Source organism: Urocampus carinirostris, chromosome 5 (assembly GCF_059441175.1).
Source record: "Urocampus carinirostris isolate Australia breed hairy pipefish chromosome 5, RoL_Ucar_1.0, whole genome shotgun sequence".
Classification (NCBI taxonomy): domain Eukaryota; kingdom Metazoa; phylum Chordata; class Actinopteri; order Syngnathiformes; family Syngnathidae; genus Urocampus; species Urocampus carinirostris.
Window position 1 is genome coordinate 22609399 of NC_142353.1, and position 27776 is coordinate 22637174.

Sequence of the window (27776 nt, forward strand, 5' to 3'; positions counted from 1 at the left end):
ACTTTAGTAAAAGTAAGCTCATGCTGTGCAGATCCTCCATGAAGGAAAAAACAAATAAAAGGCGGCGAAAGAGATGCCCGGCCAGTCCGACTAAATGATTGACATTTTAAGCCCGAACCCGCCTCGAAATCCGGGTTATGTCCCGGGCCCAAGATCTTACCTCTACCATGCTCACATCACAAAGTGATAGAGAAACGTCACATATTTGCTACTACTACATGAAAATCATTATACATAAATGCTTGTAATCTTTCTAAGAAGGTAGTGTCAGTTGATTCATTATTTTTGTGTTGGTAGCACGTGACGACTTATTGGGTACATTTTTCCCATTGGGCAGAAAAATGTGACGTCATATTAGGTTGTTGTCGGTCCGATATTTCTCTTGTACTCCTCCTTAGTGAGTAACTTGTGTTGGCATTTCTGATGATCGAGTGTTACTTTGTGCCATTGCCACACTGCCAAAATGGGCAGAGACATTGTGTATTATATAGCGCCTCCCAGTTCTAAAAAACAAACAAAAAACTTCATACATTGAAAAAAAAAACAATATTAATTTGAGTAATAATAAAAAATACAGGAATATTCATACAAATGTGCATTTTTTTCATACTGGCTCGAGAAATATGTATTTAATTTACATAACATGAGGCTCACCTAGAGGGAGCTGACATGATTGTCTGCCATCTTACTTGTAAGGGTTCCTCAAAAAACAAAAGCCTTGCCAAAAAAAGAGAAGTTCAATATGGTCACTTTGAGACTATGTCAGGGGCGACAGTAGCTCAGGAGGTAGAGCGCTTGTCTTGGGATCAAGGGATCCCAGTTTGAATCCCGGCTTGTCCGTTACATGTCAAAGTGTCCTTGGGTAAGACACTGAACCCCTAATACCCCCAACAAGAAGGTTAGCGCCTTACATGGCTGCAATACAAGGCCGCTATTGGGAAATGTGAAGCACACTGTAAAATGCTTTGGGAAGTCATTGACTTGAAAAGCGCTATATAAATGCAGAACATTTCATTCATGTAGTTTGTATTATTCCTTCTGCTTTGTAGCACTCCTTTTTGGTTGTGCTACATTATACAGCAAGCGGTCAAATATTACACAGTCACCCTTTAAACAGGCGTCTCGGTGACGCACATTTACAATTTGTCCTTTGTCTTCATGCTCAGTATTTTGTTTTCTCAAAACAGGAACTTTTGCAGCTGGAGGATCGTCTGGGCAGTGTGAACAGAGGAGCCATCCAGACCACCATCGAGAGATTCACTTTCCCTCACAAGTACAAGAAGGTACCCGACCTAAAATGTACCCTGTAGGTTATTATAAGTATGCCCACCTTTCAGATAATTTTGTTGGCGGATTGAGGGTTGTTTGTGCACTGTAAGAGATGCAGCAGTATTCGGCTATCAGAGGACATTGTAACTAATGCTATGCATTCAGTAAGTACAGTATTAATACAGTAACTCACCATGTAGTAACAACAATATAGTAACAAAATGTTATTAATAAATCCCTACCAGAGAAAAGTTCCTTTTTTAATGCGTTAGTCCCAACGCCGACAAACACATACAAGTACACACGTCAACACACACTTAAACAGTCAAGAGTTTTTGTTGGTGTTGCAGAGATTCCCTCAAGACCTAAAGATGTGCCTGGACGACGAGGAACTGGACACGGACGAGAAATGCACCATCTGCCTGTCCATGCTGGAGGACGGAGAGGATGTCAGGTACTAGCACATAATTGCACACATTTGTGCACACACACATAGATGTTTTTTGCCTTTCTCACCCATGTTTTTGATCCTCTTCATTACCTTGTGCTGTAATGTTAATTACTTAAAAAACTAGTGATGCACAATGATACTTCTTTTAGTATTATTTTGAACTTTTAAATAGTCATTGATTGCATAAAAGGTTAAATAAAAAAAAGGACAGACATGCCCTACTTACGAACAAGATAAGTTCCGGACGATCGTTTGTAAGTTGAATTTGTTCGTAAGTTGCTTCAGTGCTATATTTTGTATGTTTAATGTTAATATAAGTATGTTTAAGGATTGTATAAGTAACCTGTATACTTTTGTACTGAAAAATAAACATTTCATAAAATAATATGCTCTATAAAGATAAATAAAGTTAAGTTGAACTTGTGGAAGTTGGGCTTCATGTCACGAACCAGGTCAGGAAACAGGAATGGAGAACCCAATCACGTAACGTACTCACACTTTATTAGGGAGAGGAGGAATGTGCGCACACTCGATCCGGCGATCGATGGTCGCGGAAGTGGATTAAAATACGAACAAAAGAGTGGTCAAAATCAAACAGATCAGGCCGAAAATAAAACAGGATCAAACACAGGCAAATTTACAGAAATAGGCATTTCACACAGAGTTTAACAGGAGTCTTGCAGACTCTCTGACAACTAACGGCTCAAAGGACCGCATTTAAGTACTCCCAAGGAGCAATCTGTCAACGCGTTTCAGCTGGTGTCAGTGGGCGGGGCCAATTGGGCGCCGTGGCAACGGTGACAGAACCTGGCGGATGCTGGGTGAACTCCCACAGAGCCACACGGCAGAAAGAAGCACTACAGTAATGTCCTATACTCAGAAAAAGGTACACACAATACAAAATCTGACTTACAGCAATGTCCGGATGTTTTTCAACATCCCGAAAAAATGTTAGTATCTACCGTTTTTCGTAAGTTGAATTGTTGTAAGTAGGGGAGCGTCTGTATTTCCCAACTTCCCCAAAATGGCTCATCATTTTAAAGAAAGAATTATGAATCCCTTGTAGCCATTAATTCCTCAACCATCTTAGCAAGGCTGTCTCTTATTCAATTTAAGGTGCACCACAGACTCCATTATAGCAAACATAGACTCCATGAGTTGTTTCCCAATTCAAGTGATGAACATCGCAGCAGGTGCTCTCAAAGTCTTTGACACCTAACTCACATGTTTGGGCGTATCCTAGACTAACTGAATGTTGGAGATCATTTTTTTGGTACATTTCTGATATTTCAGGAAAACATATCAATCCATCAGCGCACAGAGCTATCTTCCCCAATAATCTCTCGACAACAGGATCACGTTTTGGCCTTCGCCTCTATGGTTGCCCGTCGGTGGATACTACTTTTGTTTAAGTCCTCAGAACCACCTGCCTTTAAAACACGGCTACACGATATACTGTACTATTTTCGCTTATATTAGAAAAAAATCAGACGTCATCTCCGAGGATATGACAGTAAATTATATTCTCATTGGGCTCCCTTGCTCCACTATGTTGGAATGCTGCCACCTGGCAACATAGTATAACAGACCTGGTTGTCAGAGTCTTCTGACTCCGAACTCTTGAAAGTTAAAAAAATAAAAAACAAAGAAAGAATTATGAATCCCAACCAATATTTATTTTGCATAAAATCACTTTAAACTGATTAGTACGGGATATGTACGCATTTTCCTGTGATTGTAAAAAGTCAGAGTAAGGAAAATCTATACTGTTAGTCTCATAACTGAGAGTTTAGAGGTTTGATCCCCACTTGCCACAGTGGTCAGGTAAGTAAAGTACTGAACAGTAAGTTGATCCTGGTACCATTCTATCAGTAGATAAATGAGTAGTCGAATGGATATACCCTTAGAAAATGTGTAAAATACTAATGTTTAGTTTTTCAGATTATGACCAGGTAAGGCTTCATACTATTGACCCTGCTCTTTTCCAGCTAGGATGCTCATGCTCATCTGCAGGCATTTATTTGCCCAAAGAATTCAGGCGAGAATAAAAACCTTTTATTTATGTGTGTTCCAACTCAGATTACTCAATGTTAATAGAACTTTTGGTGATTATTTCAGTTTGAGACCAAGCTTCCATGTTACCTTTCAAAAGAGACTAAAACTATCCGTATTCTCCAAACAGTTCAAGAATAGCAGTCAATTTACTTTGGGTACATCTTAGATTGGGATTATAGCTGAATTTTACAGGAACCTTAAGGGCATAACAGGGGGAGGACATTTACGTCTTGATTTTTCTAATGTTCACCAAACTGACTCACGTGTCTTTGTGTATTTAGGAGATTGCCCTGCATGCACCTGTTCCACCAGGGGTGCGTTGACCAATGGTTGGCGACCAGCCGGAAGTGCCCCATCTGCAGAGTGGACATTGAAACCCAGCTCAATCCCGACAGTTGATAGCTGCTTCCGCTGCAATTAGCCAAACCTCCCAAAATCGTCCACTCTCCCCCTTGCACGGGGGAGAAGGCTCCTCGCTTACCCTCCCTTAGTCAGGGGGGCAAGGGTAGGCTATCAACAAAGCACATTCACATTCACTCACACACAAAACACGGGCAAGGCTGTGGTTGATACATTTTTATGACTGGGCTGACTTTGTGGATGTACAAGAAAACGGGGAAGCGGAAACAGACAGATGTGCTGAGCCATGCTGTGTGCAACCCTACAACTCACTCACTCACACACTTACACAAACACGCACTCCAGAGGTAAGATCAAAAAAAATAATCCAGCCCGACCCGACCCTAGCCCAAGAGTATTAAAGCCCGACCCAACCCGAGTCCAACCAATTTACTTGATTTGCACGACCGAGCGCGAAGCGAACCTTGAAATTTATATTTCGTTTGTGAGGACTGGTGAGGAGGAGAGTTGAGTCACGATAACCAAGTTGAACAAGACTGTATATACCAGGGATGTCAAACTTAGTTTGGCTCCGGGGCCTGAACCGGACTTTCTGTTCTCAGGCGGCCGGATCAGTAAAAGAATGTCAACTACACATTTTTAACTTTATTTTTCAGTATTATGCTTTATTGTTCAGCCAACAAAGGGACCTTTTCTAAATACAACCTATTTATTTACAACGGGGAAAAATATTTTCATATTTGGCATTTTATGTGTTAACTGGTTTATTTTACTAGTTGAGTGAATGCAGTTTTACACCTGAACAGACTCACCATGCCGTACAAACTCAACACTGCCCTCTAGCAGCTGGAGGTAGCTCTTGGTATGCATTTATTTAAAAAAAATCATAACTTTCGACAGAAGTAACCTGGAGACTCACTTCTTTTTTGACAATATTTGGCCTGCGGGCTGCATGTCTGACATGCCGGTATCAAACATTTACAATTTAATGTTTTAGTGTCTGCAGAGATTACATTAACTTTTTTAAAGACTTGATGGGAAAATTTTAAGAACGTCTGTTATTTTAATAGGTTTAAAATTGGGCTATTAACTAACCGCAGTACCAATATGTCCTTAGGGATCTAGCGCGGCACTTGAAGAGTATTCACACATCGTTTTAGTATATGTTTTTTAAAAAACTTATATTTATCTTCTAAACTACTTTAGAAATCCGGATTTATGTGGGTGTGTTTGTATGTGACTAATAGGCTAATTTTGGTGAAAAGTTACACAATTGTACTTTAGGACTCTGTGAGGGCCTTTAACTTGGTTTCACGTCATATTACTCCAAATAAACACCAACAAAATCAATAAACATCTGATTTTGTGGGTTTCCTTCTGGTAGCAAAATGAGGTACTGCAGTTCCTGACCACTGCAAGCAGCTGAATCCATACTTCCATCGGAACCAACACCTTGACTGATGCAATTGTTTCTTATATACACTTTTAACAAACTACGGCCACCAACGCCGGGCCCTTTTGCTTGTTTGAAAAAAAAAAGGCAGCGAGAGAGAAGCCCGGGTCGGGCTGGGGCTTAAGATCTTACCTCTGATGCACTCACACTCAAGCACGCGTGTATAGAACATTACACAAAAGCATGATTGGTGTGTAGCCCGATGCTTGTGGTGTGCTCTAGTACTGATTGAGTATTTACCGAGTAACAGTGTTGTGTAGCAAATTGAGAGTTTTTGTGACACGCCGCGGTTGGAGACTTGTGCAGGGGAAGCTAATAGCGCGCACTGTCTGTACAAAGGCCAAAAATAGCCAGCAAGCACCGCTTCCTTGCGTGTTGTGTTTTTTGGGATTTACAGTACATCCCTGTTTATCGCGGGGATACGTTCCACAAACACCACCACTCCTTGAAAACTTGCCATAAGCTGTATTTCTTACACTGAGCCGAAGTTGGCTCTTAAACACTCATCTAGATCTTTCGGATATACTCTCCATGCCAAGATATCCTGCAAACCGCCAAAAATCTTTCATCGTTTTAATAGGAAAACATTTTTTCTCGTAAATAAAATAAAACATGATCTTGTTCATCGAGAGAGAAATGTTGAAAACAGTTGTTTTCCCATTATCATAAAAAATAGAGCCATTTAACTGGTTTGAGATTATATTTTCTACATTTTCTTGAAAAACAAATTCAACTATGATTGGTTTCCTAAAAATATATAAAAAAAAAAGAATGGTTTTACTAACTTAAAGTGTAATTTCCTTTATTCGCTAGAAAACAAGTGTTTGTTTGGGACACCCTTTATAAAATACTAAATTAAATCTATAGTTGTTTTTTAAGAAAACAATTAAAATATACTATTACTATACTCCTTTTATTATTATTTTTAACATTTTATTTTTCCTTCTGGTCTTTGCAGTGTACAACCCTAACCGTATTTTCTGTCCTATAAGGCGCACTGGATTATAAGGCGCACCCCCGAAAAACATACTATAAGAGAGTACATAATTAGCTACCTTGTGCATTTGTGTATAACCGTTCGGCTCTTTATACACTTACGGTATATCAGTCGATAATGTAACTGACCAAAAACATATTACATTGAATGCAATGGAAATCAAACCATAGGTGGTATAGATGACATACGAAAAGGCATTAGAGCTTATCTCATGACCACACAATAACGTTGCGGTTTAACATGTATACATACGTAAAAGAGCTTGTGTAGTATTTGTTTTGAAGACTTTCCCTTTTCTCCATTCTCTAACATTTGGCGGTGAAGAAGTGGAGAGACTGTTTAACTTTGGGTCAGCAACAGGTCTTCATATAAATCTTTTCATTTTTTGCAGGTCCAATCATATGTCGTTGTTTTCTTTTTTTGGTACAATATGGCTCTTTCAATGTTTTGGGTTGCCACACCCCTGTTTTAACCGATCAGAATGCACAATGCAGTGGTTCTGGCACCAAAAAGGTGGGCCTTTTTATATGTCAGCTTTGAAAATGGTGGTCGGCGCTCTCACCGCCACTACTCTCGATTCCACTTGCATACAATGTTATGTGAGCCTGGTTAGCGAAATTGATCAATTGATCAATCATAGCATAATCATTGCACTAATACAGTGTTCCGGAAAACCTTGTATGGAGACACATTCCTAAAATTATATATATAGGTGCGATTTATAGTCTGGAAAATATGGTAATATTGTCACTGTTGTTTTGGATGACCTTCTTGGCCACTTTAGACATATTAGAAGTCAATGTGGCACCAAAGCAGAGGCCCACAAGTCAAAATTCACTGTAAAAGCCCACTCAATAGTTGTTTGGCGATATAGCGGGGCACTCCATCCATCCATGCTAACTGCAGTCATGCCTCCCACTGATTTTTTTTCCGTTTTACCATCAGATCAGCGTACATGCGTGCCAAGCTTGTGAGCTTTGTAATGTCGATTGTGGTCCTAGTGGTGCAAAATTGACGCAGGGATACTTAAGTTTGTTCAAAAGTACTTGCAAATATTGTGAAACATTCTCGCAGGTTAAAAGTGAAAGCTGTAGCATTATTTGACACATAAGAGTAACACTTGAAGTCTTTGTACTGTATGTGTATTTCATTACTTCAAAGTGTTACTCCTTGATAATTTTTTACTACATCTCCATATATGTTCAAAATTAAAGTGTTGGCGCAACACCATTCAGTGTAAAAACAAACAAACCCAAAAGGTCACACTTTGAGTTATGAAGTGTTCAATTACTACTCATGGGATGGCAATTTTTCCGTGTACCTTTTGACATTATGAGGAAAAATGCTTAAAGGACAGTGTGTATTATTTGACCTCAACACGTTGCTGTATGGAGTGGTGCAACAGAAAATGAGTGCTAAAGTCACAGTGAAGAATACAAACAACAGTGAGTCAAAGTTACTAAAAGGCACCATTTTATTTCTCTTTTTCTTTTTGCCCAGCGTTTTTGAGGTTTTGGGGTACCTGTAGAAACAAGATGGCGGACAATTATGTCAGCTCCCTTTAGGGGAGGCTCATGCTTTGTAAAATAAATGCTAATTATTTTGACTTATGAGTACAGGTGTTTAAAAAAAAGCATGTTTATATGAGCGTTCATGTATTTTTGCTTATTGTTTAAGTCAATATAGTTTTTTTTTAAAAGAATGATGATGAATAATACACACTGTCCCTTTAATAAAAAAGAATTTGCTCCATAGAGGTAAAAGATAAAAAATAAATAATAATTGTTTATATACTTTTTCCCAAAAAGTGTGTTGTTTGCAGGGATAAAAATGCTCTTTGGACTGAGTATGTTTTAAAGCATTTGCCTAGATTTCTAGAGTCCATTAATGGAGGCCCAAATTACAAATAAATAAAAGACATATAAAATACTAAAATACTATGTATCTATCTATATACCCTGGTCATATCCCTCGAGAGGGGTGACTGACAGCAAGACAAACATACACAAAAACGAAGATAAGAAATAGGAAAAAAGTAGCAAAAAACACAACACAACACACTCTTCTGTTGTGCCTGACAGCTTTCACTGGTTTACCCCTGCCGCATCATACAGGTGCCCTGCCCATCCCTTAGAACGCGTCTAAACATCCCACTAAATATAAAGAAATGGAAATAAAAACCATACCTACATAAAATTAAATTAAAAACAAATTAGAAAATGTAAAGGTATACCTTTATTCAAGTATGCTTGGAAGCACTTGCAGTGTATGTAAGATATTCTATGCTCGATATATTTGCAAATACATTTGAAGGCATTTTTCATTCCCCAATGTTATTTTGCTCTCACTCACTTGCAACTGCTGTTACAAGGGAAACAAAACAAAAATTCGGTCTGCTGGCTCGCTTTCTTTGTGGTTTTGTCGATATGAACTGCGTATTTGCTCGCGTGTGAACGTATGTTAGACGCAAAAGGGATTATAAGCCATCCATCAGATTCAAAAACAAAACAAAACACAAATGTTCTTAACATTGTCTTAATTGTGTTCGATCATTCTGCCATTCTTTTTTTTAAGTTACGTGTTCGCAGTTCCCACCGCGAATAGAAATTGCTGCAAAAAAAGAGAAAACGTATTTATTGTAATGTTGCTTGCGTGTTTTTGTGTGCGTGTGTGTGTATTAGCGCTACAGGATGTAGTTTCATTATATTGTTTTGTTTGTGGCCCGTTTTAGGGGATTTGATTTTTTTTTAGTTGCAAATATTTTCATGCTTCTTTGTGCGTTCTTGACCAAGGTTTGTAAGGGCCACGCTGAAATGACAAGAAAAACAATGTGAATATCTGTGAATTTAGAGGGGAGGAAACGTCGTATACAAATACTAAGTAATATTACTTAAACTGTTATGAGTAAAGTGCCCGTTGTGATAGTGTTGTGAGTTTTAGTGTACTACAACTCAAACAAACAAGGTGTTAGGTAACTCTTGGGATAGTCTATGTTAAATCTTTAAGTATTATTAACCTGATAGTACTACAACTTTCTCCTCTCTCGAAATACAGATTTAAAGCGGAAGTCAACACAAAGAGTTTCCTAACAATAAAATGTTTCGGCCATTTTGGTACGGCTTTGTAGAATAAGAGTCAAAAGGGACAGTGTGTGTTATTTAGTGCCTCCTGGTGGTAAAAAACCCTCTTCATTCAATATAGAAACAATATTGATTTAAAATAATAATAAGCAAAAATACATAACTTACACAAAAACTGCAATTATTTTACATAACATGAGCCTCACCCTGAAGTCGCCACAATTGCCTGCCATCTTGCTGCTACAGGTACTCGAGAAACCAAAAACCTTGTGAAAAGTTTGGCAAAAAAACTGAGAAGAAAAAAAGTAGAGTCTGGTCACTTTGAGTAGTTTGTATTCATCTTTGTGCTTTGTAGCACTCAATATCGGTTGCACTACAGAATACAGCAAAGTCTTCTAGTCAAATATTTCACAGTGTCCCTTCAAAGCAGGGGTGTCAAAGTCAAATTTAAATACAATTTGATTGATTGATGAAAATGAAAAAAAAAAGCCGCTAATGCTAATTGCTAACGTTGTGCTCATCGCAGCAAGCAATTCGCAAAGCAATGCGACACAATAGTAAGACTAACAGCTAACCGCTAAAGGTAAAATAAGAAAAAATGGAATTCTTTGCAGTGCAGTCATTTTCCAACGTGTTAATTGAGCAACGCTAGATGCCAATGAAAGTTGTTAATGCTAGTTGCTAATGCTAACACAGCTAGTGACAGCGTGTGTCAGCTGCTTAAGTAAAGCTAAATGCTATTGTTGCATTAGTTATAGCGACATCTAATGGCCAAACAGTAACCCTTTAAATCCCAATCCAATAGTTGCGAAAATGGCATTAGTGATTTTTCAGTAAGCCATATTTTTGTTAAGTTTTAAATATTGCAATTGTTGTTTTTGAATTATTAATGATTCATCATTTAACAGTAGGCATGCATTATGGGCCTTACCTACTTACATACCCAGTATGTAATAACGGCCGTACCAATGTACTGTGAGGTCATTATCACATATCATTTTGAAATCCAGTATACAAAATACATAAAAATACAACAAACACCATATAAATTCTTGAAAGTTGAAAAAAATGGGCATTTATTTTATATTACAATAGCCTCACCTAAAGGGAGATGACCTAATCGTCCACCATCTTGCTGCTACGGGTACCCCAAAAACTCAAAAAGGCTTGGTTAAGAAATGAAAAGTCAAACGGTGCATTTTGGTCACTTTGACTCTCCGTAGTTTGTATTCGGTTGCACTACACAATAAAGCGACATCTAGTGGTTAAATATTACAACCTGGACGATGTTTTTTCATAGAAAAGAGAATTTGGATTGACTTCTGCTTTATTTATTTTTTTTATTATTTGATTTTCGACTCTGAGGCGTGGCTCTAACATACCTTGGTTGTCAACGGAGGATAATCAGATTGTGGTCTTTATTTCCTCTTCTACGACACCTCCATCCAAACTTACCCCCACCCCAAAAAATGTGCTGAATTAACTTTTGAAGATTCTGCTAGTTCACATAGAATGCTGTGATTTAAAGATGCCTTAAGTATTTAACAATCATCATTTAATACTAACTGTAGCTAGCTAGCTATTGTGGTGGAATATTTAATGTTGCGTACCTTTGAAATATAATGGATATATTTATTTAAATAAGACAAAAATATAACAAAAAAAGAATACCTCATTATGCATTGGGTCGGTGGGGATGCTTCTGCATGCTGTCCGTGTGATTTATGGTTTTTGTTTTTATTTCTCCCCTCACCAAAAAAAAAAAGGTCGCTATTTGAAGCCAACACGGTGCTGTAGATCTAGATGACATTCCCTTTAGCTTCCCCGCTTTTGATCGAAAACACGTTTCGCATCTTAGTAATTGTTCTTGGCCATACGATGTTGCGTGGTAATCAGTCGTCCCCTCCAGTTCTCGGCCACGGGCGGCCGTTTGTGTTGCTGGCTGTTTTCGCTTCAGTGTTCTTGCAGCAGGTTGGGATTGTATTTTACTTAAACATGCTAACTTGAGCCATTATCTACAAATATATACACTACCGTTCAAACCTTTGGGGTCGCTTAGAAATGTTTGTGTTTTTTAAAGAAAAGCGCCGTTTTTTTTTAATCTAGATACCACTAAACAAATCAGAAAAACACCAAAAATGTGACCAAGGTTTTACAATATCAACAAAGGTGTATAGAGGCCCATTTTAGCAACCAGCAGGCTAGTAGTCTAATAGTACATTGTGTTTGCTTATTGCGTTAGAAGGCTAATGAATTAATTTAAAAAAACCCTTGTGCAATTATATTAGCTTAGCTGAAAACAGTTTAGCTGGTTAAAGAAGCTATCAATGACTTTGAGCTAGTCAAGTCCCTGGAGCATCATATTTGTTAGTGTGATTAAACTTTCAGAAAGGCCAAAGAAAAAAGGACAGTCTCTTATTCGAAAAAACTGAAGGTTATAAATTGCCAAGAACCTGAAGATCTCCTACATTAGTGTGTACTACTCCCTCCATAGAACAGTAACAGCTCTAAATGTCAACATGAAGAAATTCAACGAAGCGCAGGTAAACGGCGGACGTAACGGACCATTAGCCAATCAGAATGCAAAACACAATGCACGATGAAACTGCGGAAAGTAAATAGTCTGGAAAATATGGTACATCAGAGTCTTTAGTTTTAGAAATGGACGGCTTACAGGTTCTCAACTAGCAGCTTGGTTAAATGGCATTTGCAAAACACCAGTGCCAAAAATCTACAGTGAAGAGTTAACTCTGAGATGCTGACCTTTAAGGCAGAATGGCTAACAAAAATCCATATCTGAGACTGAAAGGAAGAGAATCATATGGGCAAAATGAATATTTGACAAATCATTTGAGGAAGAAAAATGTGACTTTTTCATGGAAAACACAAAATTGTCTGGGCGACCACAAACCTTCGAACGAAAGTGTATTTTGAAAAAGAAATACGAATATAAATGGAGTGTGGATGTAACAGGCTAACTTTTTAGTGTGCTTTTCCTATGAATACTAATAATATTGTTTGATTGGGGGAAAAAAGGGAAAACTAAATATTGGAATAGAATTGTAACGGCTGGCTGGTGTTGACTATTTATTATTATTGTTTATTTTTTTGGAGGGAAGGGTTTTTGAATGACTTTGTGTGCTCAAACTGGCCTTAGCCCACCGCGTGTTGCTCCCGAGCCAATTCGGAGCCTAGCCATAGTATTAAATGAAGTCCGGCCGACAAAAGCGTAGAACTTTAAAAGCACAAGCTTTTTCAATGCATGTCCTTCTCAGGTTTTCCTATGTGTATGTGGGAGTAGCTCTGTTTAGATGTCTTTCATATGATGCTGTATTCCTTCTTGAAACTTGTTTTCTTCGCTGCTGACAGTAAACAACAATGAGAAAAGGACAAAAAAAAAAAATCAACAACATGGCTTATGATTACCGTAAATCCCGGACTGCGGGCCGCTACATTTTAGCACTGCTTTTGAATATATTTTGGAGGCACAGAGGAAAACAGCAAGCTGCTCTTTTAAACAACGCGTCTGTAAGGATTATGATGTTCTTCTAGAGGAGAAACGAGTCCATGTTTTTACCAACATTATTCATATAATACATTACAGGAGTAAAATGGAAGTTTAACAGTACTTTATTAAATATTTACCCCGTGGACACGATATTTAGACTCTGTCACCGACAAATTAAGTTCTCAATTTATCCAAATTGAACAGCAATGGAAGTTATCTATCAAAAACGTACCACGAGCGTAAATGTCGGGTCACTTAATTTTCCTTTAATACTTGAGAACTGATAACAAGCAAATGCAATTTAGTCAAGTACCTAGGCAACCACCAAAGAAGACTTCCACATCTGTGTTGTAATGTGATACTATTTTACTCAGGATGGTTGCATTGGCGCTGTCGTCCAGAAATATAGGGCTCACATTCGCGTTTTCTTTCGGTGCAGTAGTAAATATGTGCTCATCTCTGGAATGGCCATCTTAAATGGTCACATGATCCGAAAACACGTGACGTAAACAACTCTGAGCAGAACTGAAGACAAAGCAGCTAAAAACGGCGTCAGGTGTACAGGAGCAAGGTGCCGTTAGCATACTGCAGCCAAAGCAGTCTACGCCAAATTCCCCAAAGACGGCTTTCACGTCTTGTGTTGCAATCTGGCACTATTCTGCACAGTGTGGTTGCCCTGGCGCTGTCGTCTAGAAATATAGAGCTTACATTTTAACGCGTAGCCCTCATTCGGTGCAGTAGTAAATATGTGCCAGCCAACGCCAAATTCCCCATTTTTATAGCTCTAAATCCAGTGCAGCTTATACAAAAAACAAATTGAGTTTTTTTTTCTTCTATTTGAGCATGTGGCTTTTAAATCAAGTGCACTCCATAGTCTGGAATTTACGGTATTCTTATTAACCTGCCAGTGAAAAAGCAAGTGGCCGTCTTTGTACAACACACTGCTGTTTTGCTGTAACCGCGCAATGTTTTCTGATTTTGAGTATTTTATAGAGAAGTAGAAGTATGTATCATCAATAATATGAAAGCAATAGCTAAATCATAATGAAGAATTACGTGATGAATATTGTGGAGACAAAAAAAAGAACCTTTAGATTCACTTCGGGTGGATTTTTGTACTGTATTTATTACTAATGACGATGCAAAAAGTTGCATAGCTTAACCCAAACTGTTGTGTCTCTTTTTTATTTATTGTCTTGTATATGATCTTTTTCTATGTGTTTTTCAAATAAAATGCCTAAAATGATGACGACAAACGCAATCTTTCTGACGCATTCATTGAACGCAACACTCACCTTCAAGTATTGGCAGACTTTTAAAATAGATTACGAAATAAGTCTGAATTCAGAATTGTAATGAATCAGAGTTGTGTGGCTTTTAATGTTTTTATATGGATTCTAAAAACGTCCTCTTGAGTTTTGGCACAAACTTAAATTGCCTTTACTTTATGTTTTTTTCTAACTCTCAATATCTCAGGAAACTATGATATATTCCTAATATCGAGAAACAACAATGTAAAAACATAATACAAAAATGAATACAAATGAAAATAATTGCATTTGTTGATAATATTTGACTTGATTCACTTGAATGGATTGATAAACTCGTAATCCATTTCTTTTGATGTGTTTTTTTATCCTCTCGTTTTCCTGCTTTCCCTTTTTCTTGCTTTCTTCCTGGTATATTTCTCATTGTTATTTTTCCCTTCTTTCCTCTTTCTTTCTTACTTTATCTTTCTCTCGTTCATTATCTTTCTTTTCCTTGTTTTCTGTGTTACTCTCATTGTCAATCTCTTTTGTCTCTTTTGTTCTTTCTTTCTCGTTCTTTCATTATCTTTCTTTCATTATATTTATTTCCCTTTCACTCTCATCTATCTGACTTTTCTTTTTCTTTTTTTGTCCCTTTCCATATTTCGTTCCTACCTTTGCTCTTCGTTCTTTCTTTCGTTATCTTTTTTCCCTCTCTCTTTCTTACTCCCGTTGTCTATCTCTCTTTTCTCTTCCTTTGGTCTCTTTTGTTCTTTCTTTCTTTCATTATCTTTCTTTTATTATCTTTCTTTCCCTTTAACTCTCATCTCTCTTTTCTTTTTCTTTCCATTGTCTCTTTCGATATTTCGTTCTTTCTTTCGTTTTTTTCTTTATCTTTCTTTCTTTCATTATCTTTCTCTTGTTATTTTTCTTTCCCTCTTTTTCTCTTTCTTACTCTCGCCGTCTATCTCTCCTTTCTATTTGTTTTATATCTCTCTTTCTTTCCTTCTCTCTCTCTCTCTCTCTCTCTCACTCTCTCACTCTGTCATTATTTCTCTCTGTATTTTTTTTCTTTCATTATCTTTCCATCTCTCTCTTACTCTTGTTGTCTATCTATTTTCTTGTTTCTTTCTGTTTTGTGCTTACTCTTACATAAATTTCAAATTTTTAGCCACCTCAACTCAATTATATCAGTTTATAATAATACTTTGTAAAAGATTGAATTAGTTTAAATTGCCTTAAGTGTATTTTTTTAACTGCGGTAACTTTTTGAAATGATCTATATTTTTTTCGTTTTTTCCAGGCATTTGAAAAGGGGCCGTGTAAGCTTTACACACGGCCTCCAAATACTGTATCTAGTACTTGGGGTAGAGAACCCTCAATGTTCTTCCGTCAGCCTTGCTCTTGTCCAGCCACTTGCCGCACTGAAAGACGGTGGTGACCGAGTTGGCCGTGTTTGTGATTTCCACGCACTCCAAGAACCAGCCCTTGTTGGAGCCGTTGTTGTCGTGTTCCACTTTAACCCGGAGCAGCTCGCCCAGTTCGAGCATCTCCACCACGAAGCGGTCGGTGCTGCCTCGCTCGAACAAATTGCGGAACTTCTTGTGAAGGTTGCGCCGTCCTGAATCACCGTTGACGCCGTAGATGGTGATGTGGACGTTTGCGTCCGTCCCGGCGTCCTTGACGTCCCCGGTGATGACGATGATCTCGTACTTGACTGGCACAAGCTTGCGCACCTTGCTGTCAAAGCTCTCCACTGACTTGTAGCACTCGAAGTTCAGGAACTGATCCTTTTTGGACGTCAGGGGGATTCGGGCATCACACTGGAAGAAGTACCTGAGAGATGTTGGATACGAGCATAATTAATCCTGCGTCGCTGGACACTTTATCTGGTACATGATCTTAATGACAGTACAAGAACTCCAACAAACCCTTTGTGTTTACTACTTTAGAAGTTGAGTGCTGATGGTGGCAGTACCCTCCCGAGTGCTTGTCCAGGAATTCTGTGTTTGTAGTTTGAATGTTTAATCTACGCCTTTCATTTTTGTCACCTGTGAGCAAAGCCAGGGTAGTGTTTTCACTTCGGATCTAAGTATATAGAAACCTGCTTTTTTGTCTGTCCACCCCAGAACTAGTGGAGGAGTTTAGGTATGACCACTGTTTGGTTAGTAACCCTAGATGTAAAAAATGTTTAAAAAAGCTGAGCCAGCTGTTTTGGTTTTGTTGACTCAGCATTTTACCCAGGCCAGAATGACATTGAATCAACACCATCTTTCACAGGCAGTCAGGTGGGTTACCCCAGATGTAAAGACTGCCAAAAAAAGCTGACTTGGCACTTTTGTTTTTTCTGCCTCAGCAGCCTTCCCAGAAAGACTAGTGAACTTCCAATTACCAGTGATAGAGACAATTCAGATTCTTCCGGAGTTTCACGAGAAAGGACGTTTCTCACTCTTGTTTCGGAATTGATATGATTGATTGAAGAAGCGTCCAAAGTTATTTAGGGGACAGGTTTCTTTGAAGCCTTTGGCTTCAACCTGTTATCCCTTTTTTCTTTTCAGATAGTCTGTTCATTTTATGATGTGATCTGTTGCAACATGAATGAAAAGAAAGTATAAACCAGAAAATACAAATACAAAAATACTAAAGACAATCTACTCTTTCGGACTAGTACATAATCTTTCACAAGCAAACAGGTAAGTAACTCTAGAGGTGGAGATGCCCCAGAAAACCTGACCCACTACTCCACGCAAACACCTGGCCTACGTTATCAAACGCTAACTCCTTTCATGGTAAGTGCTCATAAAATGCTCACATTTGATCTTGTAAATATAATATTATTTATCTCATTGCTGTATTTTTGTGTTCAAATACAGTTTAAATTTGTTTTTATGAATGAGGAAGATGTTTTGGGTTATCTTGGATGGTTTTGAGAGATCAGTAATAGACCGATTACTTTTTAAATTATTTTACCCTGGGAAATTTGCTCATTAGAAAAGTTTTGAGCACAATCCTGGAACAATTTGAGCTCGTAAGAAGAGGTACCACTGTACTTTCTTACATCTGTGTATTGTGACCGCAAAGAATGTGTATTTTCACAACCATAAGGCGCACAAAAAAGTTGTGCGGCTCGCCTTATCGACCTGTGTGCCCTCTGTCTCAATGAGCTGGACAGAGACCAGCTCGGTGCTTTAGGGTAGGTAGGGCGCCCGCCCTCGAGACAGGGAGGTCCCAGGTTAAAACTTACAAAATTTTCGAGTGATTTCGGATGGTTTTGTGAGATCGTTCACATTTCCTTCTAAATGTGATCTCTTGTGAATTTTATGGCTTTTCCTGTGTAAACGCGACAGGTTTACCAAAAGTAGAAGACGGCACGTGACGTTACAGACAATGCGTCCACTGTTTGTCGAAGTATGGTACTCATGGATCTAACGTCGTAGCGCATCTAGCAATTTGAAAGTTATTGTTATCGTCATGGTGTTTTCGTTTCATAAAGGGGCTACAGTTATGCGGACACTTCCAACGGATTATTGTGAAAATAATGGATTGTTGACCCTTGGACTAACTGTTGTTCGGGTTTTCAGTAAATGACTCTGAAAGTGACGAAAGTGATCCTTTTATCTAAGATTTAACGAAACTGTTCTGGTAGAAACAGAGGGCAAGGATTTCAACGGTTTTGTTTGATATGGATCACTTTGTAATCAATACTTAAATAAACCACAACAAAAATGTTTTTGCTCACATTGTATTTTTAAATATGCAGATTTGTACGCTTGTCTGTGTGGTTGTACCACGGCCACAATCAGAGGGCTCCTGCGCCCTTTTGTGGGGTGCGCCCTGTGTAGTGTTAAATACAGAAATAGGACCAGCTACAGATACTGCACCTTTTAAAATGGTGCACTCTATGTTCATAAAAATATGGTAATAGATTAAGAAATTAGTTTCTGTTATTTTTTGACCCCACCTTGTTGAGAAAAGGGCTTCTGTTATTAGATTGTTTGTAAACCACAACTGCTTTGAGAGCATCGAAAGCAAGGAGGGGATTTTTTCTGGTCAGAATGCATTTAAACCAAATGAACTTTTTCTCTTGCAAAAGAAACGTTTGATCATTATGTCCCAGCAATCAGCAAAATAAATCCTTTTGAAAATGCTGATTTTGCATCATCATGCTTATACTGGATGTATTAAGACTTCAATGTGAAGAGTTGAAGTGGTGTCGCTCACTTGTTGCCAAGCTCTTTTTCAGTCACCACCACCTCAGCCAAGTGCCAGGAAGATTCACCCTTGGCCTTCTTTCCGTCTTTGGTGATGTGTCCAACGCAGATGCCGGCAATCTCTCCCACGTGCTTGGATGAGAACTCGAAGGTGGCAGTGGCGCCGCTATCGAAAGAAAATCCGATAAACACATTGAAGCTGCTGAAGGCATATTGTGTGATGTACGTATCCACTCCATAACTAGTTTTCAGACTAACACGTTACAAAGCGTTCCTGGAATGCAATTACTCTATGCTATACTATACGAAGAAGTGGGTCGAGTAGCCAAAAATTTTATTCAAGTAAAAGTACTTTTACTTAATAATATCACACAAGTAGAAGTAAAGGTAGTCATCCAAATTCTTATTTGAATAAAATGAAAAATGTACTTGGTGAAAAATTTACTCAAGTATTGAGTAACTGTAGCAACGTCGTATTTCTTTATTTCTTTAAAACAACCAATCAGATCATCAAATTATCAAAGTCCATCCAATCCATAAAACAATAAATTTAATTTAAAAGTAGATTAACATATTCAGCGTAGATTTAAGTGTTTCAACAAACAATAACATAAATATAGTATAAATCAAATAAATAATTACGCACATGAGGCACCTAGTGGCACATTTAAAGCCCCAGTACTTAACAGGCTCTGCAAGCAGAACAACAAGCTAGCCCATGAACTCGAACCAAGAAGATATTGCATATTGTAGCTGGTGTTTGGCACCCTTTTTAATGGGAACATGATTTTGATGTAAAGCCAGAGGGGCTCCTTCTATACTGTGTTTTCATAGTTGGTATTGTTAAGCGACATTTTCCATCTGTTTCTTCTATAAACAACTTTTCTCCCACTGAAATTGAATATGGTCATGTGACGAGACTGTTACATTTGATTGGTTGAACAAGGTAGAGCCTGGCGGAGTTCTGAGTCAAAATAAATTAGCCTTAGCGGAGACAGAGAGACTCATACTTACGTGGAGGGGTTTTATCTAGTAACGAAGTTAATGTAGCAGAGTATTAGTACTGTTTTTTTTTCTTCACAAATTTATTCAAATATAAGTACAGGGATTTATGAATACTCCAAGAAGTAAAAAAATTCCCAAAACTTACTCAAGCAAATGTAACTACTTCGTTACTACCCACCTCTGACTGTAAGTGTGATGCGTTATAAACAAAATGTTGTAATTCTACTGTCGTTGCTACATGGTGCATTACAACTTTATTCCGCCACTTATTAAATGCAGATCATGAATCTCATGAGTCCTCTGAAAGCTAAAGGATCGTACATCACTCACGTTGCTTCAGATAAACCTCAATCCGTGCCTCTTATAAACCTTGATCAGCCAGCAACTTTCTCTGAAGGGTGAGCTTGTTTATATTTACCAACAAATTAAAACTAAATATAGATGTGGTGGTGCTATCTCAGGCAACCTTAAATTTCTCCTAACTGAGATATTCTCTTTAGCGTATATATTTTCATCTAAGCCAAATTTGGGGGGAGGGGAACTGATCGTGGAATGTGGAGTGAGTAATAGGCTTACATATGCTCACATCTGTGTGCTGCTGCACAAAAGAAAATATCCAACTGTATATCCTGTAAGAGGCGTTTTAAAGGGGCAGAGCAAAGGGACTGGGAATCCCCGCCTCTGTATCAATCTCCCATAGAGATTTAAGACGGCGCAGTGGGTGGAAGAAGGGTCCCCTTAACCACCCTAAGATTTGGGGTGCTGAATGTGTGTGGTTGATGTATGATAGAGAGCAAGAGAGGTAAGATTTGAAGTTTGCTTCTGAGAAAAAGGTTGGATGTCTTTGTATTGAGTGAAACTCAGTTGAGAGGGAGTGGTAAGGTGTGTTTTGCTGATGTGGTAGGCAGAGTGTCAGGTGTGAGTACAGGGAGAGCTAGGGAAAGTGTGGCCTCGGTGAGTGAGAGAGTGAAACAGAGAGTACTGAAATGGAAGGAGGTGTCTTTGAGATTTATGTGGGTTAAAGTGAAGTGGGCAAGCAAGATGTGGGTGTTACTGAGTGTGTAACGGTCCAGGTAGTGAAAGATGTGAGGAAGAGAGGGGTGAATTCCCAAAACGGTTGATAACCCACCGTGAGAATTTGTTCTTCTTATTCTCCAGGACAAACTCCTTGGAACGTGCTTTCCTTCCTTCCAGAACAATCCAGGCGTTACCATTGGTGTTGGCGTCCTCTGTGTTGGCGGTGGTTATGGCAATTTCATATTCTGAGTCAAAAAACATGACACTCCATCACCGAGATGTTTTATTTCTATCACCATTTTTTTTTCAAGTAGCTGACTTGTTTTGTCACTGAGGTCCACAGCGTTGTTGTTGGCACACGCTAGCTCTCTGATGAGCTGCCCGTCATCCTCGTTTTTTGCCAACCAGCGATCGCATGGAAAGCGGAATATTTGATCCATGCTTTCATCTTTGATGTCGATATGATCCAGGTGCCAACCTGGTGCCACACCTATTTAAAAGAAACGTCAACTCCAATAGAATGACAGGTGAGATCATAACAGAAGGGGGCCGTCATTTTGTGTCGGCCTAAAACATATATGAATCATGTGATGTTCATTAAATCTTGGTCATGAATGCTTATTAAATTCTTCCAAATTGTCTGTTTCCTTTCATAGCTTTTTCTCTAGTTGAACTGCCTCTGGATGTGTAATTTCATATTGAAGCATTTAACCAATCAGATTTCAGCCATTACTTGCTGCCAGGGTCAGAAATCTGCTAAATGGGCTTTACAAGCAGATCTGCAGGCCATGTAGCATAAAATAAATGTCGATAAAGCTTTTGCTTTAGCTAAACAGATTTTAAGTTGGCGAAGCCAGGGCCTTCTAGAAGGCTTAGGCAAATGTCAGATTTTTGTGATTAGCTAGGAGGCAGCAATGCACCAAAGTTATCACGCCAACTGCCAATACTCTGAGGACAAGCTGCACTAACTAATATATTGTTGTGTTGATTTAATAGCGTTTTTGTCAATCCACAATGGCTGAAGGAGAAGAAATGGATTTTGTCGCAGATTTACTGTCAAAGCCATTTGCTGGACGGAATTTTCCAAAAAACGCGGGACATAATTTAAAAAGTTCGGACAATTCCAAAGCCTGACAAATTAACTTGACTTGAAGGACCAAACCTGAAGCAAACCGGAAATTTCATATTTTATTTGTGAGGACTCGGTAGGAGAAGAGGTGATCTGGGGGGACCCCAGCCCTGCTAGACGCCCGGTTCTCTGGGTCTGACAATACTGACTGGCAACACGGGCTGCGTAAGAGGAATGGATACTCCATCGGATACGCAACACATAAAGCCTTTCTTTTGTAACGAAATCAAGTTAAACAAGACTGTATAAACATTTATATCTTTAATGTTTCTGTGTCTGCAGTGGTTACATTAACTGACAGCTTTCCATCACTGACAGACATTTTTATGAATTGATGGGAAAATATTAGGGCCGTCCGTAATTTTGACGGATTAAAAATTGAAACCATACATTTAATAGCAGTATGTCCTTAATGTCATGATTGCCGATTGAGTGCAGCTGCGACGGCTTAATTGGCGCCAACAGCCCGGTCAGCTGATTGGCTGTCACTCTCTTTTTAAATCCCCGGCTTCCAAGCCGTCAGATCGTTGCGAACTGTTGCCTTCAGCTCAGTAAGCCTTTTCGTCCGACTCAGTTTTTGCCCTGCTTTTTCCTGCCTGATCTTTGTTGCCGACCCGTTTCCGGACCTGACTTTGCCCCGTTCTGCCTGCCTGTTACCTGACCTGTTTTGCCCTGTTACCTGCCTGCCTCCTGCTACCGACCTCGCTTACGAACTCGACACCGCCTTTGATATCCAGTCCCGGCCAACGACTTGCTATTCCCGCCTGTCTCCGATCCTCCTCGCCAGACATGGAAGTGCCACTTCTGCGTTCCCGCCACCTGCTACCCGTGTTCGTCGATCCGCGGATCGTTGAAGCAAGCCTTTCTCTCCCTCTGTTATCAATAAAAACTGAGAAAACGAGCGCTATTGGGCCCCGTCTCCGTTCCTGGTTTGTGACACTTAAGAATCCTGCCCACAACACTTTAAGGGAAAGAGACAGAGAGAAAAAGAACAATGTTGGGTTGATAATAAAAAAATATCAACAGACTGGTCTGACCGGGATGTAACGGATGACATTTTAGGTCTACCACTAGCCTACCACTGGATTATAGTCAAACCTCTATATACAAGCTGCATGAGACACGAGATATTCTTAATATAAAATGTTTTTGGGACAAAGATCTTGCTCAACATACGAGGGGAAAATCCAAGTTGCAGGAATTTCCAGTGGCCATCACTAAAGACCGCTCAAGACCACTCACTGCTAGCATTATCGTCCCAGTTAGCGCGTGCGCTTCCAGCCATCAGACACCTGATCCTACGCACTCGGTTATATCCCACAGCAAGGTTGTTTTTATCCTATAACATCTCCTTTTGACATTTTGGCCGTGAGTTGTAGAAAAAAAATGGTAGTGTGTTTTACAAGAAAAATAGAATAATGTAAAGTGAAATAAAGCACATAATGATCAACAAACATGCTCGTGGGGTTTGTGGGTGGGACCTAGCTTAGCAGTTTAGCAGTATGCTATGTTGAAACAGAAAGATGCAATCAAAGCTACAAAACCGACCAGGGGCCTTGCAAACCACCATTCATGACGAGATGGAGAGACTCTGGCTATTGTGGATACGCAACAAGGAGCTAAGCGGGAGATATCGTTATGGAGTGCGTCATCTCAGAGAAGGCACTGTCTACCTACAAGGACCTACAACTCAAGGCATCCACAACAGAGTGTGAGTCATCGCCGGGTATGTCTCAAATAGATTTCAAGAGCAGCCAAGGCAGGTATGAGAAAATAAAGAGGACTGGCATGCACTCTGTGGTACGGCATGGGGAAACAGTGAGTGTCGCAGAAGAGTTTACGCAGCATTTTGCTTCATTGAAACAAAAGAAAAAAAACAGAAAGTATGATGTAAAAATGTTTGTGTATATGATCATTTAGAGCAGGGGTGTCAAAGTCAAATGGACGGAGGGCCAAATAAAACATTTGGCTACAAGCCGAGGGCCGGACTGTCCAATCTTTACTGAAACCAAGATTTAACCTACTGAAAACACAACAAATATATTACAATATGATTGGATAAATAAAGCAATATTTTCTTATGACTCTGTCAGTCATTTTTAATTTCAGCAGGCAAAAAAAACAAATGTCCTTTATATAAAAAACTCATAACATATCTCATAACAACAACTCATAACCATTTTCTATCATTCAATCATCTGAAATTATTCAAAAGAAATATTGCCTCGAAATACAATAAAATAAAGTGCAAAAATCTCTTGTTACTTAAAACCAATAGCAATCAACACACTGGACCTCATCTGTCCTGCTCAAATGTACATTGACTTTCCTTTCTGGGCTTTCTCTGGGTTAGTGTGAAAAAAAGGAATTACTGATTAACAAATAATAACAATCAAAAGTCATTTTCTCTGCTAAATAGGAGACAATTTTATCAAAAGACTGTTGTCCACATCAAGATCTATTTTCCATAAAAAGCCGAAAAACAAGAAACACTCCCAGGACAGAGTCGGCAAACAAAAACAACATAGTCAACATAGACAATAAAGCTTTAAAATTCCCGAGGGGAACAACAAGAAACAAGACCTTCTTTATGTGCATATTTAACTTTTAAACTTGAACGGAGTAAAACTTCAAATGTGTAATTGCACAGGAAACATTACTGTATTTACATACATTTATATACAGTACTGTATTACTACAACTCTACATTACTTGTTTGAGGCGTGTGTTTTGTTTCATGATGCCGTCTAATATTATACTCTTTCATCACCGCCACACTTTCTCCACATAGCAGACACACAGGTTTTCCAGCTACCTCCGTGAACATGTACTCCAACTCCCACCTTGTTTGAAAGCCCCGGTTTTCAGTGTCCACCTTCCGTTTAGCCATTGTTGATGGGTATCTGTGGGCTAATTTTTGCTGTTATGCTAATGACTGCTGCTGATCGACTGCTGAATAAATCAAACCGCCTCCCGCTTTGCTCCCGCTCGGCGCGTCCCCGTTGCATTGTGGGAAATGTAGTATTCATGCGTACTGCGGGCTGCTGGCTTGCAGCGGCCTGCGGGCCGGATCTAATAATATATTGATATCGTCACGCGGGCCAGGTAAAACACTCTCGCGGGCCTAATGTGGCCCGCGGGCCTTGACTCTGACATATGTGATTTAGAGTAACTTTAATTTTAAGTGTACTGTAACTGCTAATGCATCATCCACTGTTTCTTGTGCTGAGGCACCATAGATACACCTCCTTACATTAGTAACTGCTGACGTCCTCCATGGTAAGTGTTCATAATTAACTTGCATTTAACTTTCTTATTTTTCTCTTTTTATATTCAATTACTATTTGAATGTGTTTTTAGAACTTGAGAAGATGGTAAAATGGTAAATGGTCTGCATTCATAAGATGTGTTTCATAACTTGTTTTCGGAGGCCGGGAACAGATTAGTTACTTTTCATATATTTCACATCGAGAATATTTGCCCGTTACAGAAGCAGTTTGATATACGAGCACGATCTTGGAAATAATTCATCTCCTGAGTAGAGGTATTCCTGTGTATCCATTGAAAATGCCAGCAGCATCAGAATCAGTGCGTATGCAAAGAAAAAAGGTATATGGAAAATTTGCCAATCATTACCTTTGTTATTGTGCCAAACTCTTACTTTGGAGAGCTCGCCCAGACTGAGCATGTCAGGAAAGCGGAACACGTCTCGCATTTTGCGTTCAAACTTGTTCCTGTTGGCACTCTCCTTAAGTGCCAGCGTTCCGGTGTCGCCAAATTCCCCAAACACCATCAGGCAAACGTCTGCGTCCGTGCCCGCGCCTAAAGAGTGACAAAAAGAAGTTGAATTGAGTTTTACGTATTGATTTTTTTGTAATAGTGATAAGTTTATTATGTTTTTATGATTGGACACCGGCAAAGGAGATCACGCAGGATGCCAATTAGTTATTTTGACTATTATCGCTCACTGTTGTTATTATTTTACTATTATGCAATGTATACATCATCATCACTATTGCCCAATGATGTTACTGTTTTTTGATACCCTGATCCTTTAGGTCGGATCTGCTTTTGTAACCTGGGAGTTTTAATAAAAACACAGGGGAAACAGCAAGGCCTTTAGAACAGGTTGGAATTTCTTATTCAAGGTTGGGCTCTCCCCTGTTCTCCTTGCAAGTTTAAAAATCATTGATGTCTTCCTTTTTACATTGATTTAAACTTTAAACTCATCAAATCATAAATATATTTTAGCGTACGTGGAGTTGGGCTTCTGTGAACTGTGTAAATTTGCATATAATGTATTCAAATTTACAAATGTATTGTGACATTTTACTTAAAAGAACTTTAACTCGACAATTTCCTTTAAACATGACAATCTATTGCAGTTTGACTTGAGTAAATCACAAACATTTTTTGTTGTTAAGAAAAGGACAAAAAAGTTTAGCAAACTGTTTTCATTAATTTTTGGGGGTGTGGAGTTAGTAGTAGTAAATTAGTAGTAGCACATACATTTGGGGAAAATGGACGGCAAGATTAAGAACCCAAATTAATTAAAAAAAAAAAGTTAAAAAAACATTTTTAAAAAAAATCTTAAAACTGTCTGCATGAATGATCAGGACTACATAAATATCAAAAATGTTGATCTAATTAAGGTACTAGCGCAGCCGAGCAAGAACAACCAACTAGTAAATGAAGACTAAAGAGGTGTCAGTGCCTACGTTATGTTGACTTTATGAAATAATACATTTATCAGGATTTGACTTTTTCAAAGAAGCAGTTTGTGTCCATTCGGGCAGTAGTTTGCAACCACAGGGCCGCAGACTGGTACCATGGCCGGTACCTGTATATACAAACAATATCCTTTTTTACCAATAACAACCCCCAAATTTATGCGGTTTTACAGTAGTAAATTATAATATTATGGCAATGGTCAATCAGTTGACACATACCATGGATCTTATTTGCTTAACTGGATGTTAACGCAATCGAGCTACGTTCACATCAATGATAGAGTCGTTTATCTTATCAATACACTATTTTTACTCACGTATCGTCTTTTTTTATCTTGAAGACACACTCATTTGGTTAGTCCTTGTACAACTTTGTTTTGGCTGAAATCTTTACCGTAATGCTCCATCGGCATACTGTTGACGTAGAATATTGTAACGGAGTATTATGGGAATTCATTACGCCAAAACAACGCAGTACAACAATTGACCAATCATGTGCACCTTCAAAATAAAAAAAGACGAGACAAGGTGGTACAGTGAGTAAAAAGAGCGTGATGATGAGATAGTATCGAATGCCTTTTCCCATGTCATCTTTAGTGCTCTCATTGCTGCGATCCTGGCTTAATTCCTAATTATGTAAGCCTTCAAGATAGAAAAAGGCGAGACAATGTTGTACTGTGACTAAAAATAGCGTGATAAGGAAATAAAATCTAGTACAGACAAAACAGCTGATACAGTCTTATTATTACTATGATTATAATTATTATTATTATTGTTATTTTTACTAATCATATTGGTGGGCCAGGCTGCAAAAATTATAACAGACATTGAACGGTCCAATGTACAGAAAAAGTTGCTGACCACTGCATTAGAGAATTAAGTCCTGCTTACCTGTGACATCACTGGTCTGGACTTGGACAACATATGTGGTTTTCTCCACCATCTCCTCCTCGTTTACTATGGCTGCCAGCTCGCACACCCGACCTTTGCTCTTGGACAGCCAGTTGTCATAAGTAAAGGTGTAGACGTCCTCATTTGTAAGGTTTCGCAAAAGGATCTGAGTTCACGAAAACATTCCTGATCAAACTGAAGGTGCTAAAACTAAATTTGGTGATCGGACGTTACCCTGTCGAGGAACCAATCAGGGCGACTTCCGCTGCCGTCAATCCTCAACCGAATCTTCTTTAGCGGAGCAATGTCGTCCACTTCCAGGTTGAATGTATCCTCCTGGTCCCTCTCAAACCTGAATAATATTAAAAGGAGG

The 27776-nt window shown here is 38.9% G+C and overlaps 2 protein-coding genes across 2 annotated transcripts in view; one reads left to right on the forward strand and one right to left on the reverse strand.

The window, feature by feature from the left end:
* Positions 1 to 14429, forward strand: part of LOC148365756 (E3 ubiquitin-protein ligase ARK2C-like) — a 35781-nt gene extending 21352 nt beyond the window's left edge. The window contains exons 6-8 of the mRNA XM_088336182.1: positions 1188 to 1283; positions 1620 to 1723; positions 4057 to 14429. Coding sequence (XP_088192308.1) covers positions 1188 to 1283; positions 1620 to 1723; positions 4057 to 4174 — 318 coding nt within the window. The 3' untranslated portion in view covers positions 4175 to 14429. The remainder of the gene's footprint in view (positions 1 to 1187; positions 1284 to 1619; positions 1724 to 4056) is intronic.
* A 1346-nt stretch (positions 14430 to 15775) lies between these two features.
* Positions 15776 to 27776, reverse strand: part of LOC148365757 (lipoxygenase homology domain-containing protein 1-like) — a 63075-nt gene continuing 51074 nt past the window's right edge. The window contains 7 exon segments of the mRNA XM_088335091.1: positions 15776 to 16256; positions 18642 to 18797; positions 20766 to 20898; positions 20973 to 21143; positions 25419 to 25604; positions 27404 to 27569; positions 27638 to 27755. Coding sequence (XP_088191217.1) covers positions 15776 to 16256; positions 18642 to 18797; positions 20766 to 20898; positions 20973 to 21143; positions 25419 to 25604; positions 27404 to 27569; positions 27638 to 27755 — 1411 coding nt within the window.